This window comes from Accipiter gentilis, chromosome 32 (genome assembly GCF_929443795.1).
Source record: "Accipiter gentilis chromosome 32, bAccGen1.1, whole genome shotgun sequence".
In the NCBI taxonomy this organism is placed as follows: Eukaryota; Metazoa; Chordata; class Aves; order Accipitriformes; family Accipitridae; genus Astur; species Astur gentilis.
In genome coordinates, this window is record NC_064911.1 from 20,596,966 (window position 1) to 20,616,958 (window position 19,993).

Here is a 19,993-nt window from a genome sequence, read left to right on the forward strand (position 1 = left end):
TACTAGAAGGATCATTAAAGTAAAGGGAAAAGACATAACAAGTAGGTGGATGATGACGCCAGAGAAGCCATATTAGAAATAAGGCACTGATTTTAACATAAGAATCATTAACCGCCAGAGACCCCAGAGAACAGATGACATTTAAAGGCTACTAACATACAGAAAATCATACTGGGTGATTTAATAGCCCTTTTTCATTCTGAAGTTGTATGAAAACAAAAATGAAATTATTCCATTGTCTTGATGGAAAAGCTAAAGGAAAGCCACAGTTCTAAGGGCTCTGGATGACAAACAGGAACAGCTTTTCTTGGAGTAACTGTAATATAGCAGCACTTAGCTGTCTACTATAGTTACCACTGGCTTCTAATTCTGGCTTTAAAGGCTATGCTATCAGCTCATGATTCAGCTGCTACTACATGCCAAGCTGACATTTTTTTTCCAAGCAAATATGAAACACATAATTGGGAGAGGAATCACTAGAATCATCCTTCTTATCAGAGAGTATCTTCACTCTGATAGGTGGTATGATCAGTTCCTCCATTTCTTCACAAAACCACCTCAAGCTCAAAATGCTACCTGGTTCTAAATATAAATGCATGCAGTGCTTAAACGCTGTAATAAAATGCAACTGCTGAGTAAGAGAATGGGCTTAAAGGAAAGATTCATAGGCTGAGAGTATGGTGGAAGTTTGAACTGACAGCTTTACAGATTCGGTGAACTAACGAGGCTGACTTAACACAGACAAAACACCCACAGAATTATTTACTAAATAGGTTTTACTTAATTTGTTAGAAAAGTTGGAGGAATGCATGCACCCAAGTGTCTATCCTACTTGTACTCTGAAAGTCATGTGAATGGGGCTTAGAATTTTCTGAGCCTTTCCTCAAAGGCGCTACTGTACATCCACATCTGCTAACATACCCCAAACCATAGCCCCAGTGCAAATTACCAACCCAGCAACTATGTTGTCCACTGAGGAACCAGTGTCAGATCATAAGGAAGTCCCCATGTGGTTACTCTACATTGTCCTTTAAAATTTTTCAATGTCTTCCTATGGGTTTTCTGTTCCAAAGTCCATTCCAAAATATAGACACTGTATTTTTAAAGGTGAACTTAATCTTCAGAATAAAGCTTGGGGCAATTTTTGCCATAGTTATAGACAGAGATTTGCTCAAGTGTGATTCTTTTCTTTGGCACAGCGAACCTGGAGGAGAAAACTGCTCCCTACAGCAGATAAGCAGAGAGGAGAGAAGTGAAATTCTGCACCTGCACCATCATTTCCTCTTTACAACTACAGTGACCATACAGAGGAGGAAAATAAGGGGCTGAGAACTCTGCTCATTTTCAATTGCTGCTTACCCAAAAGCCAGTGGTTTTACACCAACTGGTTTATGTCATTAATTCCTATGACTCATATTGCAGTACAGTTGTCTGAAAAAGCACTGACCTTGAATAGTGACTGCTTCAAAACATATGCTCATAATGTGAAGAGAATGAACATATATAGCATTATAGCAGGAAGCTTCAACACCAGGATTTTGTATGGAGCAAAAATAGAACAGAACATTTTGATCCATGGGATGAAACACTGAGATATTTTAGGCATCCCAAAAGATGATTTTGAGACAATGGGCAGTACAGGAAAAAATTAGGATTATCAGAAAAAATCCGTATGGTACCGTCACTCAGCGCTAAACTCTTACAATGTAACTGCAAGTATCTTAGTATTTTGCATTACACTTCAGCTCTTGAAAGAGAACAGTTACACCAGGATCTGTTACGCAGTGCCTCTTTTACTAGCAGGTAAGACTAGCCCTAGAGAAGAGCCCCGACTCAAGAAAGCTCACCCTCAAGCAGAAACCAAAGGCAAAATGTGTTCTTTGTTATTTTATCTTTGTGTGCCTTTCACTTGCTTAGGACATATAATGTAAATCACATTAGTTATTCTGGTCTTAGACACTTGGAAAAAGCATAGGTATATACAGAAATTCTGTGATTATCACTAGCATTTATTGCCCCGGCAGACAAAGTATCCAACTTCATGCAGGTACAATGGGGCATAGCAGCAAACATGCATGGGGCAAGCAAGCTGATGTGCTTTAATATTAACTAAAAAGAATAAATAGGAAGCATGCTGCCATAGATAGATTCCTATTGCAGACAGCTCTTTTGGGGAGACAATTCTTCACGCTTGTTTCAGTTATTCTTCAGCAACCCTAATCTCAGCAGGCAGCCTGGCTTGGAAATCCTATTTAACTGCCAGTATACTACTCCCTTTACTGAACCGCTCACAATCACACAAGTAAGATTTTGGTCTAATGGAGGAGTTACTGAAACGTCTGAAGTATTCTGTGGAAGTTAAATGAACAAACACTAATTCTACAAGTTAGCTTTTGGTTTTACTCGAAGTAAAACCCTTGGCAGTTATAGAGTTACCATAAATGAAGGCAAGAAAATGTCAGAAACTAACGAAGCACCTCAAATAAATGGTTTACTTAAGGTAAGAATTGCAATCCCACAAGCCAAAGTCCACACTAAAACTTCTTGGTCTAAAAGCCTGGCATTGAAAGCTTAAAAATCAGAGATCAAATCTGAACTTTGCTTGGAGCTGCAATTTTTTTTTTTTCCCCCCAATGTAGAAAAGGAGGATTTATTAACTGGAATAAACCCCAGATCTACTTTCATATATACAAAATACTACCCAGAAGCCACTAAAGCCACTAGGTCACCTGAAGTTGTGGCATCACCAAAAAAAGTATACATATAAATGTATATATACACACATAGGTTTTACACCCCTCTGGTATTGTTCAACATCAGTAACCATAAAAATTTGGAAGTGGTTAGTTTCGTAAACTTCTGAAACATAATTCTTCACTAGGCTTATTTTTTGGACAGAATATTGATGACTACAAATTCTGGAAAGCTTCCTTGCAAATTACATTAGAGTGCATCATCTAAGTTTTAGTACAAACAAAACCACTGATGATGAGGGAAGAAGGGTCATGGAAGAGGCACTGGTTACTAAAAGAGACTGGTAGGGAGGCTCATATGTTGCCAAATAGATGAATAAAGCAAACATACTGGATGACAAGGCATATGCAACTGTCTTGTGCAGGAAATGTCAGAGGGAAAACTGTACCATTAGGAAGGTGAACATCTTCAAGCTATGCAGAGCAGATTCTTAAACCTTCAACCAGTAACACACACAGGTGATTTTTGAGAAAGTTACAAATTTGAAATTTCCTGATATTTTTTACAAATTCAAGAATTCTGTAAGTATAGAAAGTATTTACAATGCAGCAACAGTTGTACTGCAGACACAGCTGAAGCTTTAAAATAGCTTGCTCAGATACTGGCAACCTTCTAGTTTCAGGAACATTAAGTGCGACTACATTGTTACACTGATGCTGAAACAGCGATATTATAGCCAGTCATGTCATGTTTACAATATACTGTATTGTTTTGGAGTCTTGACAATTAATGGTATATAGATAATTGTAAGCCTTTGACACTCCTAGGAGTAGGATGTTCTTTTTTTTTGTTTTCTTGAATGACAGAGAGACTTTTTGTGTGTTTATATATTATATACATATAAAAATAATAATTAATATTACATATTTCCCCTTTTTATTATTTTTGCAGAAAGGTATGACGTATGCTAGAGAGGATATGACAAGTTGTTTGTCATAGAATGAATACATTTATACGGACATAAAAGGTGTAAACAACAAAGCTTTCCAGAAACCCCCAAATATCGTGTAAACAATCAATGCAAACAGTTCCAATATGATGTGAGGTAAAGTACTGCATGCTGGGAGTGTATTCTAAAGAGATATTTAGAACTATAACAGTGGTAAAGATACCTCAGGCCAACATTTTGGCAAACTGGCAGAACAAGATTAAGCATCTTGCCTATACCTACCGATTTTGCCCAGCTCAAGACAAAGCTCGTACAGGTGAAGAGAATAAAACACCTACTCTTGTATCAAAAAGGAAAAATTGAGCAAGTTCAAGACCATTTACAGGAAATTAAATTCTGGCAAAGAAGATTTTCTAGAAGGATGAAAAATTTGCCTTTTTTCAAAGCAATTTGTCTAAAGTTCAGAAGCAATCTAGTAATTTAAGAGTAAAACCTGATGACAAAAAGTCGAGTTTATAACATCTTTATTTAAAGAGGCAGGACAGTAGGGACAGAGTGAAGAAATGCACACAAAGACAAGGGAACATCTGTGACAATTCAGTCTAGCAAACATTCACAAAATCTTTGACAGAAGAAAGGCAACACAGAGCAATAGTATGAGAGTAGCAATAATTTACAGTAGTGGCAAGTCCAGGTGGAATACATGTCACTCATAATTAGAGATGAATTGTCATGTACCAGTTATCTATGTCAGTCAAACATCAAATATTTACTTCACCATAAAATTGATGTAAGCAGAATCACATTCCATTAGAGCTTTCAACATTTTCATAAGTGTTTATACAACTTCTATACAGAAAATTAAGTAGAGGAACATAGACTCTACATCACTCAGGAATCTGATTAAGCTGCATTTATGGCACAGAACAATTTTGCAACAACATTAGACCATTGCCAGGACAACTTGCACAGAGTTAACATGTAGAGCTGGGCAGGAAACATTTCAGGAAAATAGAGAGTAGGAAAAGCAAAGAGAAAGAGAAATGCATGCCAAAATAGCAGTAACTTGATGTTGTGGGCACTGCCATTCTTCCCATTTCATAAGAAGAAATGCTTATTCTTCTGTGGGTTCTTCTCTCAAAGGAGCTGTTCCACTTTGTGAAACTATTTGAGTACATTAACTGGAACAAGGACTTAAATCTAACTGCCTCAAAGTTAATGAAGGGCCTTATTCATTGGGCCATATTCAGCATCTCTGTGGTCCTTTCACTATTTCAACAAGATGAAACAGCTTCAAGAGGATATATTGAGGGAAACAGAGAATGTGCTCCAGAATAACCTCTAACTTCTGGTTCAGGGCGTTCACTCGTTAGATCTAGGATCTTGGTTCAAGCCTCTGGTTTAAATAATGAAGAACAAAGGCCCTGCACTTGAGTTCCTTACATTCCAAAAATAATGCTGCCCCCAGAATATTTGTTATTTTGAGTGTATCTCTGGTTTTGACTGGCAATTCCATCCTGGAGCTGAAGAATCTTCCCAGTAAAAGGTTAGTGGATATCAGTCTGTTCCTTTGAAAAGTTTTAGTTTTGATAATTTGGCATTGTAAGCGAGAAAAATACTTAGTCAAAAAATTCCCAACCAGCTCTAATAACATACGCTATTATTTTAGTTCAGAGTTAAAATAACATTATGTGTTTCTTTGCAGTGACCACATAATAAAAGCTAATATATTGGCGAATGATATATAAAGCAAAACAAGATTCCAGTTGGCTTATGTTATATGCAAGATAGAAAGATTCAGATATGAAGGACAACAAAATAAGTAAATGGATTCAACAGTAGGAATAAATACCTTCTTTAGCCACATAAGTCACAACACAAGTACCACATTTTTACATAAGTGACCGGGTTCCTCAGCTAACTTCCACAAAACGGATGTAGGTGGAGCTACTGAAGGACAGGAAGCAGACTCTAGTGAATCAGAGCAGGTGACAAGGGTTCTGGAGTAAACATCTTCTATTACTACCATGGGTATATAACCTGAACACAAACTGAAATACCATTTGTTCCCCCCCCCCCTTCTTTTTTAAGCAGATAATTCACAGGTTGTTCATGTGGAAACACGTTAAGTCAACAAAACACTGCAACAGTTCTTTAGATAGCGTGATTTTATCGCACTTTCAGAGAGCAGTGTTTCAGATAGTGGTACAAAGCACAGTTGAACCATGTGATTGCATACAGTCCAATCCTCCCACCAATCCTTTGAAGCACCGTTTATTTTTATTCAGTGTACTTTATTGTGATTGAACAAAGTAGAAGATTAAGAGTATTTTGAAGCTGAACAGGTCTGAGAGCAACAAAATTAAGATATTTTCCTTTAAGTCCTGCACAGCTATGCACATGCTGTCATTCTATTAGCATAATTATAGTTAATTGTTCTATGTTATATAATGGAGCCATGTGATGCTTTTAATCTTTTAAAATCAATATACACCACTAAGATGTTGCTTAGTCCATTTTCCCATAGGACATACTCATTTCCTTCTGTGGTGCGCAAGCGAAAAGAGCAGCAGTCCCCATTGCAGGGTGAATATTATATTCTTCATTAATACAGTCCTATTTTATATATGGAAACATGCATTTTGATATTTTTCCCGTTTGTCTGACAACTCATGCTTCTGGAATCCACAGATGAAGCTATGGCCTTGCTATCCATACTATATGCACACAAGCACTTTGTATTATCTTTAACTGAAGACTAGTAGCAGAAAAAAATTAGGAAAGACTGGACAAAAGTATAGAATCTTTAATACGTTCAGTGTGATGGTGTAACGAAGTATTTCTTGCTGCTCAAAAGGGGACAGAAAGCATGCAATGCTAAGTCAATACAGTCACAGGAAGCAAGTACGCATATATAGACAACTGGAAATTTTGAGAAAAACTTTTCCCTCTTGTTAAAAATCTCTTTTTTTCCCTGCCATTCTCTACACGTCTGTGTAAATAACAACTCACCAGGTATCAAAGGTGGTTTGTCTCTTTGAATGGTTTGCCACCGTGCTGCTGTCTGCTGGTAACACAGAGGCTCTGTTTGACACATTGTTTTCTATGTACGTACTCTCTGGACGCGGAGATGGAACTGAACAGAGAAATAGCAAACAATGTATACTTAGCTCTGCCAAAAATCCCATCTTTCAGTTGTCTGCTTCCTCTCTACCTCTTTTACAGAAACAAGAGAGTGAAGACAGCTGTACTTTATGTATGTCTGAAAAAAAGCATATTTTTTTTACAGTTGGGAAAGCTGTTGTTTTGTGATACTTGCAAGGTAGCATCAGTTGTAATATGAGACCATCATCAGAACTTGACTAAGTTGTTACTAGATTTGAGAACACTTCTATATGTATGGAGCCACAAGTGCAATCAATATTTAAAAACAGGAAACAGAATAAAAGGTTGGCATACTGTTATTAAAGACACAAAATACTACAGGTTACACTTTGTCTTCACTTAGACCTTAAAAATAGTACCCACCCTGAAAAAAATTACTTTGGATTTTAATATAACTAAGAGTTTACTCACTAAAAATGAAAGGATCAAAATCAGATATTATATATTTTTCAAACACACATACTGTGGTTTTGAAAATAGGTTATGCATACCTAGAACATAACTATTAGAATTATGAATATCACCAGTAATACGTGCACTGGATTAAAAATTGATTGGACACTAGTTGCAGCATTACTGCAGCATCACACTATACCATCTATCAAAATTGAATCTGTAAGTTTTTTTTCAAGCTGTATTACAAAAGTACATGCTAATAACCTTTGTATTAAGTCAGTACTTAAGAATTGCATAAATATGAATTTAATTTTTTCATAGTAGCTTTTTCTTTCAATAGTTTTTTCATATACTATTATCAATGTATTATTTAAATATAGTATCATTTTTCCAAAGCAATAATTAGGTCTGTGAACTAAAATACATGTGTTTCATAGATACAGGTAAAGAGGAAGAAACCTCTAGTTTATAATAAGGAATTAAATAAACCCCAGAAAGTTGTTCTTCCTTGGAAAATCTGTTTTACTACGTATAAAAAAGAAGGATAATCCATGCCCAATTTTAGGAGTGTTTTAAGGATTAATAAAAGCAATTCAAGATTGAGGATCCTTAAGGATTCTCTGTTGCATGTGCTATAAAACCTTACACTCAAAAGCATTGCTCAAAACAGTACAAGCTTTAATATTGCTCACAGGTTTAATATTGCAATGGACACTGCAAGGAATGGCAGATTTCAACATGTCTGAATCAGGTCATCAGCCAACTGATCAACCTGAAGAGGATCAGAGGGAGATTTGTGACTCTACTTAAGGTTATTAGGTGACTCATAATCAAATTTTAGCTGATTGGGACTTCTTAAGGTTCAGGGGAGCCACACAAGCCTCATAACACTTGCAGGACAGTAATTAGCTTCTTATCATCCTTGTCTTTTTCAAAAGGATTACCCAGGTTTAGCCATGAGGCAGCTGCTCAGAAATCACCATCTTTTGTGTACCATAATAGAAAAATACCTATTTGTGTGTATTTATACACACACACGTATATATACATACATATATATTGCACATACGCAGTCCTGTTTTATTATTTATTCTGAACTGGGATTATGTAAGCATGCTCTTGCTTGTAGGAAACCCTGATCTTTAGTGAGTCTGAACGAAAGAAATGAACATAGGTTTCAAGCAATGAAAAACTAGCATTACAGTTTCATGCACCACAGTATCTGAAACAGATCAGCAAGTATGTCAATGTGTTACAAGTACAAAGTGTTTGGATATAGTGTTAGTAAGAATTTAAAATACAAATTAAAAGCATTAATAGACTGCTTACTCTGGTAATATTAATTCATTTTGTTCAACTCCCCCTGATAAATTATTTTCTGCTTTACAAGCTACTGCACTGGATATACTTGTCAATCAAAGTGTGTTACCATTTGCAAATAAATAATATGATACTAATACAGTTACTAGCAGGTCAACCCAGTCTCTGAAAGTGGGGTAACAATTCTTTTTCCAATAACCTATTTTAGTTGTTCATGTCAGTTCTTTGTAACCATTTCTACTACTTAATTTATATTCCATGTTAAAATTCTTGTTTAATTTTGAAATATCCACCATAAAATTACCTCTGTAAAAGCTGCCAACTCTTCTTGGAACAGGGTCATTATACAGAATTCTATTTTCCTTAGTAGATGCTCCATCTTCTGTGTGTGGATCATGATATGCTCCACCCTAAACAAAAGAACAATCAACCACTTAAAATGAAAGCTTATAAACTGATTTTGCAGTTTTTAACCAACACACACAAGCAAGAAACCCTGAACTTAGCCACACGCAATTTTCTTTTCATGTTATTAATAACTGCCAATATCAAATCACAGACTATCTAATCAATAATTATTTGGTTTTGCTGCTTGCTTGCTTTTTCCAAAATGACAAAACTGGCACTAACAAAATTTTGCCTCTTAGTTGTAATTTTAGACATGAGCATGACTCAGACCCCTCAGATTTTTGGCGTGAATGAAATGAAGTTTTAACATCTCTGGACGAATTTTTTAATGGAGGCCTTGTTCAATTAATTTCTGATGGAATCAGGTCACTCTGCTACTGGCAAATTTTAAAGAGCAAACATGAAATGCGTATAAGTTGTGATAAATGCAAGACCAAAGCACTACCTCTTACCAGCTGTTGCACAGTAGTACCTAGAGGTACCAACAGGCATAAAATCTACTGTACTCAAAATAAGAGGTAGTCCCTGAACTAAGACATCTATAAGTTAACTATTTAAGTCAGGAGAGCAAAAAGAATATCATTACCTCTAATTTAGTCTCTCTTCCTGAATACAGTACTTCCTGGATGTACTTCAGCAAAAGCTTAAGTAAGCCCTTAGAAACGCCCATATGCATGTAATTTGCCACCAAATATGACTTAACCCCACTTTTAAATGAACAAGATGCTGCAATTTTTCCTGCAGCATGGACCAAACAGATAAAATTCAATGCTGTCTACAAGACCCCACAGGAAACTGTACTGAAAACCCTGTAGGAGTTTAAATCTAGAATGTCCAGGAAGGAAAAAGTTTAAAAAACCAAAACCACAAAAAACCCCAACCAAAACTAAAAATTGGGATTTCTATTCACTCTATGAGTGATTTGCAGACTCTATTTTGCCTTTTATTAATGAAGATCTGGCCTCATTGTCACAGATAAAACAACCCTTGAAACTGTGCCAAGACAACAAGTGCAGCTAAAACAATGCTTTAAATCACAGTTTGATTCTTCTAAAACTTACAAGAGGCTGAAGCATTTGATTAAATTACTGCTTATGTAAGACATCTCCTTGTCAGCAGTTAAGTTACAAATATGAGACAGTAATAGCAACTTGTACTTGATTTTCTTCTCCTTGCCCCTTTTTGTGTACATTTAATTTAAAACTAAAAAGAACCCTTAAAACAAAAGTGTTGTACTGAGACTTGAAAAGCCCCAAAACTAATGCTGAATGCAAGTCTTTTTCTTTAAAGTAAGATTTAAAGCCTGGCAAACAAAGAATGTTTTTCTTTAAGAAGACTTGGTAGAGCTGAAGAGAAAATCAATGAGAAACTAGAAACATGGACGTGAGGAAACTTCACAAAGTATGAGCAGAGAGAGAACCAGTAGAACTGATAGGGAAAAAAATAATAGGAAAACAATAAAGAATCTTTGAGAGCACTTATGTTATTCCTGGTTTTTTTAATTCAGTAATCCTGAGGAAAGTGAAATTTTCTGATTTCTAATGCAGAATATGTGTGGGGGGGAGGAGAGATAGGAAGGAGCCTAAGAATCACTTTTTTGTGAAAATGCCTTTATGAGGCATAAGAAGATTGACAATTTAATTCTGATTTGTTATTGAAATTAGTATAAACAAACAAAACCAGCTTTATGTATTTAAAGACTTGCCACCCATTTCAGAAGAGTATTTTTCCTTTCTAACTTCTGATGGTTGAAATACAGATTTAAGAGCATTAATTGAAGGCTTAAGTTTAAAAACACTGACCATAAGAGATAAAGGCAAGTCCTTTACAAACGATTAGGAATTCCAAAGCAAATGAAGAAGAACAAAAACATAAGCATTAAGATACACATCAATTCTTCTAAAATAAGAATTTGTCAACCAATTGGCAAAAGACAAAGAATGATCCGGTAAAACCAATCTGCCTCTACATAATATGAAAAAAAATAAAATTATGTATCAAATTAATATCTGCTACATAATGCAGAAAGAGATCCTAATGCACTGAAGAATACAAGGTAGCAAGAGTTTTTATTATCAAAAACTCAAATGTTGGTGTTATCGCCCTTCTACAGTAACATCCTGAAGAATAAGTAACATTTAACTTGACTGAAATGAGAGAGAAAAATGACTACATCAAGAAAAAAAAACCAGCTGGTTTTGCAATGGAGCTGCTGTAATCCCTTCCAAGTAGGTTTTTTTGGTTGTTTTTTTGTTTTGTTTTGTTTTTATATTACATTGCATTTCTCCTATTTTGATGAGATCTTTCCTCATGTGGGAATACACATAATCCTGAATGGAGGAGATGTGGCGAGTACAGAAAAATGTATTATGCCTTTTTTCCCCTACTGGACCGAAGAGGCAATCACTACCTGAAAACTCTTTTTTATGGTACTTGATACTTGGTAGACCACTATCAAGTCAGCTACCCATATTTCTTACATAAACTAAGTAGCCAGAGTTTTTTAGTCTCTCACAGTAAAGCATAATTTTTAGACCTTAAATAATATTTGCAGCTCTTTGACTTCCTTCAATTTGTCAACAAATCTGAACTAGATGTTCTGTCCTTAGTAGTCACTTTATCACAGATGTACGTATAGAGAAACAAACACTCATTTCTGTAGTTCTCTCTCCGTACCATTTTGCTCCAATTTGGATCAATGGTACATCAATTTAAAGATCTGGGGACAAATGCAGTCATCTTTATGCATCTGATGAGTAAAAGAGCAGATAATTCAGAAGCGTTGTGTAAGGAATGTAAATGACACCAGAACTAGCCCTTCCACTACTCATTAAATAATGCTCACAGTAAACCACAACAAGGTATCTCTAGTGACAGTAATCACTGTAAGGAGTCAATTTACCAGCGGCTGCTCCAACATAAAATCTCTAGACTACCCCAGTTATTCATCATACCAATCAAGAGAAATATTGCAAATTTTGATGTTCCTCTAGTAAATGATGGTATTTCAGCAATAATGTCCTGCTATAAGGGAGAAAAAAGCTCACTTCTAAAATTAACATTAGCATTCATAACAGAAATACATACAAAAAAGCTAAATAAAACCACAAATGAGAGGGTTAATTAAGCCAGACAATATGATAAAAATGACATCAGACAATGTAACCAAAGATTAGGAACTACTAATGAAATTTTAACTTCAGAGACCAATTTTTCTGTTCTCACATTTCAGTACTTTAAGAGAATGGTATTCATAGTTCATTTTTAAAAAATAGCCTCTCATTTTGCTCTTGAAATAGTTAGGCCTTCTGAAAAAAGCCCCAACATCCCTTGCCTTACAACAGGACAAATAAATAAATAAATGCAAACAAACAAACAAACAGAAGAGAGAAAGGACACTGTCCCCACACACAGTGAAGAGAGGAAGGTAAGCCTTCCATAACAGGCAATATTTTGAACTAACCCTATTAGTATCTTCCGTACAGTCTTCCCGTGACGAGCCAACAGATCTTGTGAGTGACTTATGCTGCACCTGTGGAGATAACAGTTGCAGGCTGTTTGCTCTGGCTGCCATCCCTTGCCCTATGCTTAAGCCACCCTCTGAGCCCTTTGACCTCACTCTGTCCCGGCTCACATACATCGAGTGTCTATGAGGGCGCTGCTGTGAAGAAAAAGGGCTGGTATAACCTAGACCATAGGAAAAAGATTCATGTGGAGCAGACAGAGAGTGGGAATGGCTTCCATCCATGTGATCTGGCAGTTTTAACTCCTCCATTGTTTTGGAGTGTCTTGTTGACGGTCTTCGGGTGTCCAGGGTACCCTCGCTGCGGTTATTCCTCCCAGACGGACTGAGCAAAGTTCTATTATCACCGTGTCGGGGAGCAGTTGGACTGGTAGGAGAGTTCAAGTCCATACAGCTGGATGGAAAATACCTGCTGCTGTTTGGTTCTGCAGCCTGGGCCCTGGCCTCAGAAAGGTTGCCCACGGATTTTGAGTCTGTCAGAACCCCATGGCTCTTTGACTTTGTCCGATACGAAGGACTCTTAGAAGACTGTGGGATAGTATCAATATAGCTGTGGCGACTGTGCTTATCGCCGGGTTGCAGTGTCCCAGTTTTGCTTTGAGAAGTTTCCATAAACGAGTGCCGGTTCTGCTGAGACCTGGTGTTAGACTTCAGGTACTTTGTGCCTGAACCATCAGAACTTTTTGGGTCCACATTAAAATCAAATTCTGTTTTTGCCTTTGTTTCCTTTGGGCTGAGAAGATGTGGCATGTTATTGTTGGCTAGATCCTTGTTGCCAGATCCAGGTGTGTTGCTTGATTTTTTTGCATGCATTGGACTATGTGCAGCTCCAGGAAGGTTTCCATTTAAAAAGCTTTCATTTGCTGGAAGACCTTCTTCTCTTGGCCCGCTAACCCCTAGTGTCTGTATATCCTTGCTGTTTGATCTGTGATGTGACTGCAAAGCAGAACTTTTGCTGGCTTGATTTCTACATTAAAATGCATAAAGAAGCATTAATATACCAGATTACATATTCATGTATTAATAACTTCAACAACAGTACATCCATTTCAGAAAGGAGTTGCCATTTAAGGACACAAAATCTAACTGCAGTAAGATCAAATACTGCCAACTAGGCATCAGAAGGTCCACTAAAATAACATATTTGCAAGTGTTAGTACATTATTGTTTCTTTCTGGTTATATCCTGATTGGTTAATGGATTTTGCTGACAAAAGTGATACAAAATCCAATCATAGAAATCCCAACATATATTTACACATTTATGCATATGTGTTAGTAATATATGTGCACATCAATAATGTAACCACTACATTACGAAAATTAGCTGTATATCCATTGAAAAAATCTTAAATACACCTGGCATATCAAAGTGAAGATAGAACAATAAAGCATGTCAGCACTGTCAAAACCCCCCGATACAATCAATCCTCCAGGCCATCTAATGCATGTCTGATTTGGAGGAGGAAAGGAGGGAAGAGGAGGGGGAAAAGAGGTTATTGTGCTGGTGAAGACATCCAGATGGAGTGAGCCTGAGCTCAGTGCAGTAGAGCAAGCCCTGTAACACCAAACCCCAAACCAGGTCTACCACAGGAACCCCAGTGTCCAGGGAACTTGGCACTACCCCAGTTCTTGGCACACTAACTCATCCCCAAAGCTGCACCTGAAATGCTCTGCAACCAGATTGACTTGGTGCAGAGCTACTTGGTGATGTCCTTAACCTCTGCTCTCCAGCTCTCCTGGTTCTGGGATTACGGGACTGAGATATGAGTTGGTTCTGCAAACACTTAGCCTGAATTTATTTGAGCAGGATTTAGTATCTCATTTTTTCTGGCATAAAAGCAGTTCTGCTCCTGCACTTGTGCTGGCATTGCAAACTAGCTGTGACTGAGTGGTGCTGCAGCTGTACTTGTTAGCCTTGATGGACCTAGGTGGGCTATGAGCAGTTAACTTATTTCTGTATCAAATCTGTGATACAGTAAGTCAGATATATTACTGAGGGTTAAAGTGAGAGCTCACTGTACAGATGAGTCTGTACCTTTGTTGATCTTGTTGATAATGACAATTGGATAATGCTAGCCATTTTCATACCTAGGATTTTTGTACTACCCACTTCCAGTGATCTAATTATGTACTCCATTACAGTTTCTAGAAATATAGCAATTTCAATGCCAGTTTAAAATCTTTTTTAGTTAAAAGTAAGTATATTTTTTAAAAAACTTAAAGATATAAGGAACCTAGTAATTTTAAATCAAGCAGCTAGGCAAGCCTTTTAGACAACAAGTTTCCCATGGATCTAGGTTTTCCTTTCTGATGCCGAATCTCTAATGGTAAAACTTCTATCCTAAAAATCTGTAAGGGCAGCTAAAACTTTTCAGTGTCTATCTCCAAAAAAGTATAGACTGTAAATGTCATCTTTCCAAATCTTAAAATGAGGAGTCAGTTTTTGACTCTCACAAGAAGAGCTAGAGAAAAACATGGCTGGGATTAAAAGCCACTATCATTCCGCATACTCCAGAGAGTGACCTTTAGGAAAGCTTTTGTCAGAGGAATACCATGAGGCTTCTTGTACTGAAGTGTTTTACCCAGCAGTAAATCTGGTTCATTGACGTATTAAAATCAAGTGGCTTCTCTCAAGCTATATGGGTCCAGCAAGGGAGTCTCTGAGCAAATACACCTTGCTTTAAGTTCAGGTAGACTAGACTTGATTCATAACTGCAACTGCAGACAAAATTCTGTTCATCCCCAATTTGGAGCATGATCAATGCACACAATTTTCAGGACATTTAGCTGCTAAAAATCTGTGTGAATTTTGAACTTTCAAATACCAAAACCTTGGACATATTTGCACATGTACAGTAATGGTAGCATTCCAAAGAGCATTCCTTTGGAATCTCAGGCGTTCTCCAAGCCACAAAATTCCTACTGTTGTTCAAGAAAAAGGCCAACTTTTTTTTAAGATTTGTAAGCCAACTTATTTTTCCTTTGTCATATGCAGAAATGGCTTGAACATTGTCTTTTTTTTTCAAGAAGCATTCAGCCTTATGCAAAAAGTTAGCAAAAATTTCAGCTTGAATAGCCATAATACAGTAAAACTGTGTCTACTTCCTTTATTCAGTGAGGCAACATGGAAGAGTATATATGTCTAAATATGCCTAAACAGCCAAATGACTACTTTTCTTTTCTTGTAGATAATGATGTATGTAAGCATGATAGCAACTCACTCATTGGCAGAGCAAATGTCAGTGGTGACGGTGACATGACTACGTTTACCTGTTAGATAATGTGTTGCTGTCTACGTGGTAAGGTTTTCTCTTAGCTGACCGCGAAGGTGAGCTTCCACAGCGATCCAAGAGTCTTTGGGTTTGAAACGAAGGATGGTTCAAACATTGTTCTGTCAAATATCTATCTGCTGGATCTAATTTCAGTAAGTTCTTTGGAAAACAAATCCCAAAGTTTAAATGTTAGTATCTGTATTTGCATCAGCAAAAAATACATCAAAATAAAGAACATTATTGGGATAGTTTTTTAATCTTGAGTTTCTGTGATTAAATGTAACTGCTAGAATAATTTCATGTTGCATTAAACTACATATGACACAAAATAAACACAAACAAAATCTATGCTCTACTTAAGAGATGGAAGACCTCAGCCTTGCTTATTATCAAGTGCTTAATTTCACAATTTTTAAACTTTTAAATCACAATGAAAGGACCCAAAAGACATTGAGATATAACATAAAACATAGGATAAAATGAAAATAAACCCCACCCCAGCACATGTAACAATGGTCCGAAGAATGATCTGCGATATATGCTACTACAGCTTGAGCTACAGCTAACTATGATGCCAGAAAAAAGTTCCTGTGAATTAGAAAATAGAGGAGAATGTACAATACCAAAACAAGCAATTATATGCACCAAGGTACCTAATTTTGCAGGCTCCATGAAACCAAGATAAAAGCTATGCTGACTCTCTTCATAAGGCAGAGAGAGTAAATGAAAGTGATTTGAACCGGTTGTGTTGAAGAAAAGCGTAGAGCAAATTTGGTGGATTTCTGCTGGCTACATCAATACTGTTAAAAGCAAGTAAACACCGAAGTATACCTCTAAGCTGACCACCTCTGGCTTCCAGGACAACTGGCGCAGATGGGCTTGGGACCACACAATTCATTTAGAGTTGATTAGCCATATCTATGCTTCATATTTGTCCCAGATTGCCTTTAATTCTTAGGTGGTACCCCTGTGATTCTAAACCTAATTTTTGATGCTATGACTTTTTTTTTTCCCAGCTTGCTGTGGGTGAAATAATGGGTGGGATGTACTGTAGCTTACCACGGCGATGTCTTTATAGTACAATAAGGACAACAACATGTGTTGCATACCCAGGAACACGGCACAAATGCATAGCACAATGCTTTACAGTGTTTGGCCATTTTGAGGGGAGCCAGCTTCTCCTGATCCCCTGTAAGAAACTATCTCAGGACCACATCCTAGCTTGGCCATGGGTAACTAGCTGACTTGCTCCAAAACAGGACTGAAGAGTAACTTAACATATACACTGTGCAGAGGTGAGTGATAGCAAGCAGATTAAGGGCTCGGGTAAAAAAAAATAAATAAATTACTGTGCATCAACTTTGTCTTTGACAACTGTCTCATGCTTATCCAACAACAAAGGAACACCACCTCAGGTTAGCCTAATACTCTGTGGATTTATCTAAATTTATTATGGGTTGAGAGCTCATACTCAGCATTACTAAGGTAACCTGTGCATCTGAATGTATGTCAGTGTGAATGCATATTGCTACAAACGATGGTGATTCTTTTGTCTGGACTATGTATTGTTTATCAAATCAGTCAAATTTGAACAGCCTGTCCTGGCATTTGCAAGGGGTATTTTCCTGATTCCTAGGAAATATCAAGCTTTGCTACAAACAATGGTGATATGAAAATATCTCAAAAGGAAGTCCACAAGTACTTCTAAAATGTATCATATTAGGAAACAAAGATAAGAAGTCACTGACATCTTTCCTTACATATTAAAGGCAGAAAATAAAATACATTTTCCTACCTTCATAAGATCAAGCAATACACCACTTAAAATTCCCAAGTATCTTCTCTCTAAAGACTGTGGATGATTGACTGCTGGAAACTGTAAAAATAATATAGCATAAATATACTGAGAATGTAAACAAGGTATACATGAATACAATACTTCAAAAAATAGAAACTACACAGTGAATCAAGGCATGTAATCAGTGGGAATCATATGCACTGAAAAAGTTAGTGGTTTATGAAACATTACAAAACATTATAATGAAATAAGTAACTGTTGATGTATGATATACATCTAGTCAACCAAAGAAAGTATTCTGGATTAGTAGAGCAGTCAAGGAACCTCTCTCAAATGAGAAATAATCAACTTATATTTATAAATGTGTTTGTGGCATTATGATTGACAAGAGGTAGGAGGTTTAAAATAGATTAAAAAATAACATAAGTAATATATATTTAAAAAAAAAAGATTAATAGCAACAGCTTTGAGAGAATTTGAGAGCACATATACAGTACTAATTAAAAACCAAAGATTAACAGACAATTAAAAAATGTTTTTAGTGAAAAAACATCAAAACCCCAAAAGTTTAAGGTTCAGGATAGCTCCTGCAGTCATGCTGCAGTAAGAACTGGCAACACCATGAGAAGTAGCGCACATTGCTGGAGGGCACCTTTTGTCAACTAGAGTCTGGACAAAACCTGATGAAAGCAGTATCTGAAACTAGCCCTGCCTAGAAATAACAGGACAGGCACTGATGATTTGAAGAAAGAAAAAATAAAGCACAGAAATGGGGTTTTTTGCTTGCTTTGTAAACAAGGCAAGAGTCAAATAAAATGAAAACAGAATCTTTTCTTTATATCAAATGAAAGAAAACTTGCTCAATATTTCATTGAAATAACATAACATCAAGTACAATGACTTGAGAAGAAACAGATAACAAAGATCCATCTCCAGACTGCGGTACGCGTCGAACTGACAGAAAACAAATAGACAAACTGATTTCAGCGAGGTAACTTCAAATTTAAAACCTAAAAATATATACCAGCATTTTCAGAATTACAAATTTAAGGCTGGATTTCCAACAGAAGCATAAAATACCTCATGGATCCAACTTATGCTGATTTTAGAGAAAATTACACATTTGAATACCAGAGAAGCCTCTGGAAAAAAAATGAACCAAACCAAACCAACAATGAGTTAGTCTATGGGCATTAATCACAGTTTCTCCAAAACTAGGCAGCTGAGATCCAGACACTTTATTAGTAGTTCCCAGAGTTGTGGAATTTGCCTAATACTATGAAAGTGTTTCAGCTGCAGCCTGGCTTGATCCCATCCACATCCTATGTATTTTCTAAAAAGTCCTCTTAAGCTAACACAACAAAGCAAGAATACTGACAATAGGAAGCATGGAGTCTTCTTGTCTACTGATACATAAAAGCCATCACTGTATGTCCAAATGGGCTCAAGCCATACATAAAATATACCCACATAAAATACTGATTTATAGTTAAAAATCACTGAAAATACAAGAAAACAATAAAATTCAAGTCAGTGATTAAGACAGACAACAGCAACAAAACCATCAAACATGAAGATAAACAAACTTTTTATGTGGAAGTTTGCTATAGTATAAGAACATATGAGAACTCTATGTTTGGTCTAAAATGTCAATGAGCCGGAAGCCTTAAAGATTTTATTCCTTTACTTTCACTTTTGCATTTTTCAACTCTCACTTACATTTAGGCATTGTTACAGTTGGGTGCATATATTTACACATTCACTTTCCTCACACTAAATACTAGCTTCAAACCTATGCTTTAAAGAGCATCCTAGTACAAACACTCATTTCCAAAAACGCAGTTTATTTGGAAGCAAAATGCATTGCATGTGCACTGTATATGTGTGTTAGACACTATGAATTGCTGGCCATTGTTTGTACTGGCATTACTTTTCATAAATTACATTATGGGAGCTTTGAAGGAAAATGAAAGAACATAGTTTGAATGTGTTTGTTCCTAAATAGTTGCTGTATTTTTCTTTTTACTTTGCTTTCTTTTGAAGTGGTTTACTAATGATTGAGAATTTTTTTTAAATCCAAGTCTGCTATGTTAATCTTCGATAGTAACTTAAGTGAAGCAAGGCTTCCATGCTTCCTCAGCTTTTTACATGAACCAAATGGCAAAATATTCTTGTCTTCATGTAGAATGACCATCATGAAGAAGATTTTACATCTGGAATGATCAGGGAAGCATGAAAATGTGCCGAAGCCATGCAAAGCAGTAATAAGAGATGGCTGTTCACTGGAATTGTTCAGATTCTCCAGCTTATTTATAACTTATTTGTAGAACAATATTTACACTCCTACATCACCACTCACATTTTCCATAAAGGCATGAGCCTACTGGTACTTTCTGATCCCATATTATTTTATTTCCTTGGCCCTTCAACATACCATGGATGTTTTCTTCCTCAAAAGGACTGAAA

At 36.5% G+C, this 19,993-nt stretch overlaps 1 protein-coding gene across 3 annotated transcripts in view; it reads right to left on the reverse strand.

Moving 5' to 3' along the window:
- CDKL5 (cyclin dependent kinase like 5) overlaps positions 1–19,993 on the reverse strand; it is a 131,443-nt gene that overhangs the window by 8,515 nt on the left and 102,935 nt on the right. For all 3 annotated transcript variants that reach the window (XM_049834839.1, XM_049834841.1, XM_049834840.1), the window contains exons 10-14: positions 17,525–17,605; positions 15,728–15,888; positions 12,396–13,422; positions 8,829–8,934; positions 6,656–6,779 (exon numbers count right to left, since the gene is read on the reverse strand). In XM_049834839.1, the coding sequence (XP_049690796.1) occupies positions 6,656–6,779; positions 8,829–8,934; positions 12,396–13,422; positions 15,728–15,888; positions 17,525–17,605 (1,499 nt within the window). The remainder of the gene's footprint in view (positions 1–6,655; positions 6,780–8,828; positions 8,935–12,395; positions 13,423–15,727; positions 15,889–17,524; positions 17,606–19,993) is intronic.